This window comes from Rattus norvegicus, chromosome 19 (genome assembly GCF_036323735.1).
Source record: "Rattus norvegicus strain BN/NHsdMcwi chromosome 19, GRCr8, whole genome shotgun sequence".
Classification (NCBI taxonomy): Eukaryota; Metazoa; Chordata; class Mammalia; order Rodentia; family Muridae; genus Rattus; species Rattus norvegicus.
Window position 1 is genome coordinate 70,453,377 of NC_086037.1, and position 9,217 is coordinate 70,462,593.

The window sequence follows — 9,217 nt, forward strand, 5'->3', positions numbered from 1 at the left end:
GGAGGAGGAAGTGGAGGAGGAGGAAGAGGAGGAGGAAGAGAAGAAGGAGGAAGTGGAGGAGGAAGAAGAGAAGGAAGAGGAAGAGGAGGAGGAAGTGGAGGAGGAGGAAGTGGAGGAGGAAGAGAAGAAGGAGGAAGTGGAGGAGGAGGAAGAGGGGGAGGAGTTGGCATGTTTTCCCTGGAGGAAGCCAGCCATGTCTGGTTGCGTGGAGAAGGATGAATGAATACACATAAAACTCAAGCTCTGGGTCTGTATAATCTTTGTCATACGAGTCCAGAGCTTACACAGTTCACACACACACACACACACACACACACACACATATACACACATGCACACAAACACAGAACGGGGGAGGGGGAGGGGAAGTGAGAGGAGGAGGGAGGGAGGGAGAGAGAGAGGACATTAAGATGAGAGGACGTCAGGATGAGAGCACTCGATGCTCTTTGCATTCCCCAGTTCAAGAACCAGACTCTGAGGTAACACGACTTACTCAAAGTCACAGCTGGACATCAGCCCTCAGCTCTCCTGTGAAGTCTCTCCACCTCCAGTCCACCTGTTGCTTCCTGGGTGCGGTGTCTGTAGACCCAGTTTCTCAGGGCATAGCCGCCAAAGGCCGGTTGGCTAGAAATATATAAGACAGAGAACCATGGGCTTCCGGGCAGCTGGAAAGTAGCATGTGGGGTTCATTTTTTACCATTTGTGTGCACTTGTGAGCAGCCATAGCAACAGAGTCACCTGAAAGAACCAGCAGGGGATGGACAGAGGGACAAGCCCTTGTCTGCACAGGGAGTCAATAGCAAGCTGGATACAAACATCACCAGGCAGGAGTAAACTCAGATCAGCAGGGCCTGCCCCACTGCAGGGTAAGAACCCAGTGAGGTCATCTGTGGATGCATAATCCTGCTCGTGTGTGTGTGTGCATGTGTGTGTGTGCATGTGTGCATGTGTGTTTATAACTACACGGGTCAGCGTGTGCATGTCTGTGTGCACAGAGACCAGACAGAGGTCAGCCTCAGCAGTTTTTCCTCAGGAACCGTCCATCTTGGATGGTTTATTTATTTTATGTATATGTCACTGTAGTTGTCTTCAGACACACCAGAAGAGGGCATCGGATCCCATTACAGATGGTCATGAGCCACCATGTGGTTGTTGGGAATTGAACTCACGACCTCTGGAAGAGCAGTCAGTGCTGTTAACCACTGAGCCATCTCTCCAGCCCCATCTTGTTTTGTTTTGTTTGAAACAGGGCCTCTCAGTGAGTGTGGAACTCACCAAGATATTGTGCTGGCTGCCTGGTGAGCCCCAGAGAGCCACCTTCCCAGCACTAAGAATACAAGCATGTAATGTTACCACCACAGTCTAATCTGCTTTTCCCTGTACATTCTGGGGATTAGACTCAAGTCCTCAGACTTGCACATTACCAACAGAGCCACCTCCGTGACTCGCGTGTCCTGACTTGTCAACCACAGTAATTCATAAAACTGCAAGACATGGATGTCAGGACCACCAGGCCTGCAGAAAGGCTTCAGGGGTACGCATTGGACTTCCTCCCCACAGCAAGGTCAATAGCAAAGGTTTCAACCTTCTTCCCAGAGAACCAGTACGAAGGTGGCTGAAGGCACAATGGAGTCTCATAGGGCATTGGCTAAGCCACACTGGCTGCAGAAGACCCTCAGAGTCTGTGAAGACTAGACCTTAGACTGAGCTCCGGTGACTCCTTCCCAGGCCCCTCCCTTCCAGGGTGGAAAGACAGATTAGTGGTCAAAGACTTTGTGCCAAATTAGGACACTCCCTGGTTCCCAAACTTCTGCATCAAATTCTCTGAGCTGTCAAAACAAAAATGTAGCTCTCACCTCATGGGGAATAAGAGAGGGGTTTGTTCTAGAGTCAAATGTGAGTGACCGTGACTTGGGAACACAGATGCAGGTTTCTTGACTTCCACGGGACAAGGCAGTAACAGTTTCATGAGGTTTTTATGGTTATAGAACAAAGAAGTCCATAAATCAGGTCACTAGTCGAATATGTATTGTGGGATCCTCAGAGGGGGTTTGTAACAAGTGGGGAGTCTCTGTGATAGATCTCAGATGCTATCTGGTGACATTTAGTCTAGGGGCCTGTTTCTACATTCCAAAGAGATTTATCCAGTAGTCCTAAGGATATAAGGTAGACGATGTGTGCCTATCAAGAGGACATACATACTCTGGATCCCCCACCTGCAACATTCCAGCAGCCCAGCAGCCTTGTGTTGTGGTTAGCACAAATTTGGCCCTTTTTCCTGAGAACTTCAGAGCACAGAGTGCTGAGAGACTCAGATGGGGATTTTTAAAGACCTGAGTCTGCAGCTTTGGGATGAGAGAGTCCTGGCTTTCTGGGCTTCATGCTTGGGACCCACAACCACACCCTTCCCTTGCCATCGTGAAGGTTTCTCCCTTCTGCTTCTTGGGGATACACCACAGCAGAGGTATTGAATCCAGTTCTCCCAGGTTATCAAGGGACAGCTTAACACTGTTCTCAGGGGTATTTGCATTACCGTGCTTTTGCCTGGGCGCTGTTCACGACAACAGAAAGCTGTGAGTGTTTCCTGTTCTGTTTGGTGCATTGCCAAATGATATCCACAAACTATCTGTGGCGCGGTTCAATGTTATCTTGAAATATGAGTGTAGCTGATGGGATTCTCACGGACAGATCGGCCATAATCTTAAACACGTTTCGATAAGATCCAGACTTAGAGGATTACGTCACCACACAAGGCTGGCCCCATCGGTCCGCATTGAAGATCTGGGACAGAATTTGTTCACAAAGGGGTCCTTAATAAATAATAAATAGGGCAGGGAGAGAAAGCCATCATTTTAGACACATGGCTGGAAACACCTCTATTGATCTTTGCCCACCCCCCCCAACAAAACCCACATAAATATATAATGATGTTATTGAACCAGATTCCACCAAGAGAATGAACCGTGGTATTTGAAAGAGGCATCTGTGAAATTATGGGACGAAATTCTAAAAATGAGATAAGAATGAGTCTCTCTCTCTCTCTCTCTCTCTCTCTCTCTCTCTCTCTCTCTGTCTCCTTGGAGGGATAATCAATCCATTTCTGATTCCTGTTCCTAAAATAAGGTTCCCCCAAAGCATTCCTGGAGTTGGAAGCAATCCTAGAAGGGGATGAGTCACCACCCCTGCCTCCTATTAGGATGTGTCACACTCGAGTTTAAATACCAGGGCGCTGTGTACCTACTGAGGGCCGTGCCTAAATGCAGGGCAAAGAATGATTCTTGACCCTAGGAGAGGAAGGGGAAGAAGGAATCAGTATCCAGAAGGTTCCTACTCATGGTGCTGCTTCTGGGGTGCAGACAGTACAGGCTGGGGAGCAGGCAGAGAAATGGCAACATTTGGAAGGTTCTGTATCTGCAGGAGTGGTGTGGTTTCAGCCTGGTGTTCCTCTAGAGGACGTGGAACAGGGCATAGGTTCCCCTACACGTGGCCCGCCCAGGACGTCCCATGGAGGACCGTGAGGGCCCTCGTTCAATCTGTCTTCTGCTTCCAGACAAAAGACAAAGGTCTTCCTTTTAAGTTTTACTTATTGCTCTGACAAAATGCCTGGCCAAATCGACTTAATGGGGGAAGGGTTTTTTTTTTTTTTTTTGGCTCGCCATTTAAGAGGAAGTCCACCATGGTGGTGGGAAGGTACCGCGGCAGGATCGTGAGGGCGGATGGTCACATTATGTCCACAGTCAGGAAGTAGAGTGAGAGGGACAAGGCTGCCCCAAGTTGGCTTTCTCCTTTTTAATCCAGTCGTGCATTTAGGGCGGCTCTTCCCTCCTCTGTTAAGCTAATGCAAGTAACCCCTAGCCAGCATGCCCAGAGGCTTATTTCCCAGGCACGTCTAGATCCTGTCAAAATGACAGTCGGCATTAGCCATCACACTGCGTTTTCCCAAAGCAGATAACAGACGGAGTTGATTCCGAATAGAATAGTTACGGAGACGGCTCTGGAAAACTCGCTGTAGTGATGTCACGGCACTTGCAACGTGAAGGGGTGGCTTGGGGGACACCTGCGCAGCCAGGTGGCATGCAGGAGGAGTGCCAGATTCAGACTCAGCGTCTCTATGCCGCAGAGAGGTGGAACCTGGCTTTCCGTGTCTCAGACTCCCAGCGGAGAGGGAGGGGAAGACGGCCTGTGCAGCCTCTCATTCCTAATTGTCCCCCACAGGGAGAGAGAGAGCAATCGATCTAGGAAAAGACTACACTGAGGAAAAAGGATGGGAAGAATATCCAAGAGTGCGGTCCCCAGCACGTCCGCTAAACCCGAGGACTGCTGCTTCCTGACACGAGTCAATTCCTGCCTGGAGGGAGGAGCCATGGAAATGCTGGGACTTGTGAGAAGAGAGTGGACTTGGTCATCTTCCTGTAGTTCTAGACAGTCTGGAGTGATTGAAGCTGCCTAAGAACCGCAGCCGTGGGTCTGCCCAGAGGGCCAGCCGCTGCCTCTCCACACTGCAGTTCATGGCCAGCATCTAAGCTAAACTCAAAGAACCAGGATTTGGAGAGGGACGCATATAAAACCCCGGCCCACCTAAGTCTGGAAGCTTTTCTTTGGCGTTCAGGTGTTATCTATCAAAAATCCTTTTTTGTTTCCTTTAGGGTTTAATATATATATGTGTGTGTGTGTGTGTATGTATGTATGTGTATATATGTATATATATGTATGTGTATATATGTATATATATGTATGTGTATATATATGTATATATGTATGTATGTGTGTGTATATGTGTGTGTGTGTGTATATATATATATGTATATATATATATATATACATATATATATATATACTGTAGCTGTCATCAGACACACCAGAAGAGGACATCAGACCCCATTACAGATGGTTGTGTGTATAAATAAATACTTCAATAAATAGTTCAATAAATAGTTAATATGTATTAAATAGCATGAGAATTATGTCAGAAGGCGGCAAGACCAGCATTCGTAGAGATAGAGATAGAGAGAAACCTAAAAGGGGATGCTAAACTTAAAAGATGTCCAGGCTGAATGGTACAGGTCTTTAATCTTAGCTCTCGGGAGGCAGAGGCGGGGGCAGGTCTGAGTTTGTACATATTCTACAACCACAATAAGGAATGATGAATGAGTCAGTTCCTGCGAGTTTCCTCCTACTGTGAACATCAGTGCTCTGGCCTCCGTCTCCTGGCCACCTCCCTCGCGCCATGGCCCCGAAGCGGCAATCTGCGATCCTGCCTCAGCCCAAGAAACCCAGACCCGTTGCTGCCCCGAAGCTGGAGGACAAGTCGGCCTCTCCCGGCCTGCCGAAGGGAGAAAAAGAACAGCAAGAAGCAATTGAACATATTGATGAAGTACAAAATGAAATAGACAGGCTTAATGAACAAGCCAGTGAGGAAATTTTGAAAGTAGAACAAAAATATAACAAACTCCGCCAACCATTTTTTCAGAAGAGGTCAGAATTGATCACCAAAATCCCAAATTTTTGGGTAACAACATTTGTCAACCATCCACAAGTGTCTGCACTGCTTGGGGAGGAAGACGAGGAGGCCCTGCACTATTTGACCAGAGTTGAAGTGACAGAATTTGAAGACATTAAATCAGGTTACAGAATAGATTTTTATTTTGATGAAAATCCTTACTTTGAAAATAAAGTTCTCTCCAAAGAATTTCATCTGAATGAGAGCGGTGACCCATCTTCAAAGTCCACCGAAATCAAATGGAAATCTGGAAAGGATTTGACAAAATGCTCAAGTCAAACGCAGAATAAGGCCAGCAGGAAGAGGCAGCACGAAGAGCCAGAGAGCTTCTTTACCTGGTTTACTGACCATTCAGACGCAGGTGCTGACGAGTTAGGAGAGGTCATCAAAGATGATATTTGGCCAAATCCTTTGCAGTACTATTTGGTTCCCGATATGGATGATGAAGAAGGAGAGGCAGAGGATGATGATGACGACGATGAAGAGGAGGAAGGGTTGGAAGACATTGATGAAGAAGGAGACGAGGACGAAGGTGAAGAAGACAATGATGAGGATGAAGGGGAGGAAGGAGAGGAGGATGAAGGCGAGGATGACTAGCACAGAAGACCGATGGATCCAACCTTCTTTTTCATTTTCTTTTTATTTTTTAAATTTCCCCAGTCCCTGGGAGCGAGTTGCAGTCCTTTCCTCCCTGTCCCTCTGTGCTCAGCCGCCCTGTTTTTGAGGTCTCAACATCATGGTTCTCAACTAATTTGGGGGGAAAATATCTTGAGCAAAATACAACAGGAAAAGAATCTTCACGTTTCTGTTCTAAATTCATTTTTATCCTTGTCTCAAACTGTGGATTCAACACCACCACCATGCTCTGTGGGAAGAAAGAAAAGCCCTCCAGTTCCCTTGGCTCTGCTGGAGGCTGGAGGGTGCTAGGCCCCTGTGTAGTAGTGCATAGAATTCTAGCTTTTTCTTTTCTCTGTATATTGGGCTCAGAGATTACACTGTGTCTCTATGTGAATACAGACAGTTAGCATTTACCAACATGGATCTGTCTACTTTCTCTTGTTTAATAAAAAGGAAAAAAAAAGAAAAAGGGGGGGGATAGACAGTGAGCAAGGGTGGGATCGAGGTGTCGGGGGGGTATGTGGGCATCTGACAACATGGCTTCTCCTTTGGCATGTTTCATTGTGACGTTTAACAGACATCCTTGCCGTTTAAGGTGACACTTAAATAAAATAAAACTCTCCTGATGAAGACTTGAGCCCGCCACTCACGGGAGAACCAGCAGACGCTGTAGGGGTTTATTTGGAGTTGGCATTCTCTGTTGTAACTTTCATCTTTAGTTTTTTTCTTTCCTTTTTTTTCTCTTTTTTTTTCTCTTTTTTTACTCTTTTTCGGTTTTCACTGGAAGGAAAAAGATGCTCATTTTAAATATTGCCGTGTACAAGTTGCTTTGTTACAATAAAATCAATGTGTACACAAAGGACCTGATGCTTTTCTGTCAGAAGAGATGCTCCACAGACCTTCCAAGTTTGACCTGCATAATGACACCATGTCAAACTTTGTCTCCCTAACTTCGTATTTTTTATACGCACTTTGCAGGATGACCTCAGGGCTGTGCAGATTGAGTTAAAGGGATTTGAATCATGTCTTAACGTCTCCGTAACTGAGTGGGCACAGCTTGCTGCTGTGGACTCGTACCCTTGGTTTTTATCTCACATTTGGCATTTTTTTTAAAAAAAAAATAAGGGCCTTTAGTTACCTGGATCTCATGGCAGCACCTGCTCCCACTGTCACTGACCTGATACTCTAATGCCATCTACAAAGGACAACTGCTGGTGTGAACTGGCAGTGTGAACTGACCGAGAAGGTGGGCTGTCTGTCAGGGTGAGCAGTCGGTGAGGTGGGCTGTCACGGGTATGTAGCAGAAACTCTCAGACGTGACTCTGACCTGGGTGGATGAAGAGCTGTCTGCCCAGCGCCATTGTGCAGAGAACAATGTTTCGGGAAGCGACCTGATGCATAAGCTTTTTAATGCTGTAAAATAGAGCTAAAATGAAATGCCACTTTTTCAGAGATGATTAATGGACAGCCTGGTCAAATTCAAAGCTTTCTGATGTATAAAACTTTATAAATGGAACTACTCCATCAATAGGCAAAGTGTAACCAAAATCTGTCTAGATGGATAGTGTGTAATTTCTGCACAGGACTCTGTTTAGTAAATACATCACTGTATACGTCAGGAATCTTGCTCCAATAAAGGAACATAAAGATTTAAAAAAAAAAAAAAAAAGAATGATGAATGAATGGATGGATGAATGAATGAATGAAATACTTCTATTTTTGTGTGTACACATGTGGTGTGTATATTTGTTCATGTGTGTGTACGTGTGTATAGGCTCGTTGGTATGTTTTTATAAAGCCAAGGTTATGTGTTAGAGAGTTTGGTATGATATGGTGGGAGGGGTACCTCACCGGGCCCATGCTGAGGCATCCCTCCCTCCAAGGTACCGGCCATACAATGGGTATAGTATAGAGTTTATTTGGGGGTGTGAGAAGGGGGTGTAGAAGAACTGCCAACACTCAACTCTCGTGGCCAGCCTTTGTTTCTTCCTCAGTGGATCTCCAGCTAATATGTTGAGACAGGGCCTCTCCCAGAACCTGGAGCTCACCAATTCAGTTGACCGGCTGGCCAGTGGTTCTCCATCTCTACAAGCACTGGGGCTAGAGATGTTCACACAGTGCCTGCCTTTACACATAGCTTCTGGAGATCCCACATCGGGTCTTCACACTTGCCTGGCAAGCACTTTTCTAATGGAGCCGTCTCTTGGCCTTTCCCAAAGAGGCAAAGGCCAGTCATAACATCTCACCTCCTGGGAAGTGACAGAAGAGAGCTGAGCTTGAGGACAAGCCCACCGGGGAGAAAGAAGCCTGAGCTTGGAGCTCTGATGTAGTGTGCATGTGTGTGTGTGTGTGTGTGTGTGTGTGTGTGTGTGTACATGCGTGTGCGCATGTACAGGACCATTATCACAGATACTCCACACAATACAATTGGTTAAAGTCCCTCAGAATAAACAGTTCTTTACCTGTCACTGTACTGGTACCTGGGCAGGGAAACAAGCATTATATGAATGGCTGTGTGCTGAGATGACCAGGCCCTCGATGTACCTACTAGACAAAGGCAGAGGACCCAGGCAGCTGGAGGCTGGGGGGCGGGAGGACAGGGGGTGCAGGGCAAGCTACCCAGAGCATCGCTGAATTCCTACACTGGAAATGTACATGGTGTTTGATTTATGATGGGGGCACGGAGATTTGGGGTCAGGCCCATTAAAGAGGAGCATCCCTGAGCCTGTACCTGAGCCGAGAGACTGGGGAGGTACCAATTATATTGTTCGGCTGTCTCTTCTGTTCTGGAAGTGTCTATTCCTGCCATGTCATTTATGGGTCTGGAGAGAGTCATAAAGCCACAGAGCAGCGGCAGATGAATCTGGGCTATTAGAGAAAACGAGGTGGATTTGGGGGATCTTTCTCCTCCATTTCCGAAGGCTCTCTCTAGACCCGAACGCCCCAACAACCTCGAGTACTTGGAAGGACCGTCTGTCTTCCTCCGTGAAATTTTACTCACAAAGAAAGCACGGCTCCACGCCTGGAGCCCTTTGGGCCTTCTGCAGTTAATGTTTTACGGTCTGATAATTATGTTATAAAAGTCTAAGTAACTCAGAG

At 46.8% G+C, this 9,217-nt stretch overlaps 1 protein-coding gene across 1 annotated transcript; it reads left to right on the forward strand.

Annotated features, from left to right (window-relative positions):
• The first annotated feature begins 5,227 nt into the window (after window positions 1-5,227).
• Window positions 5,228-6,746, forward strand: Setsip (SET like protein). The gene has a single exon (NM_001012504.1). The coding sequence runs from the start codon at window positions 5,228-5,230 to the stop codon at window positions 6,095-6,097; it is 870 nt and encodes a 289-aa protein (NP_001012522.1). The 3' UTR covers window positions 6,098-6,746.
• Window positions 6,747-9,217: the final 2,471 nt, after the last annotated feature.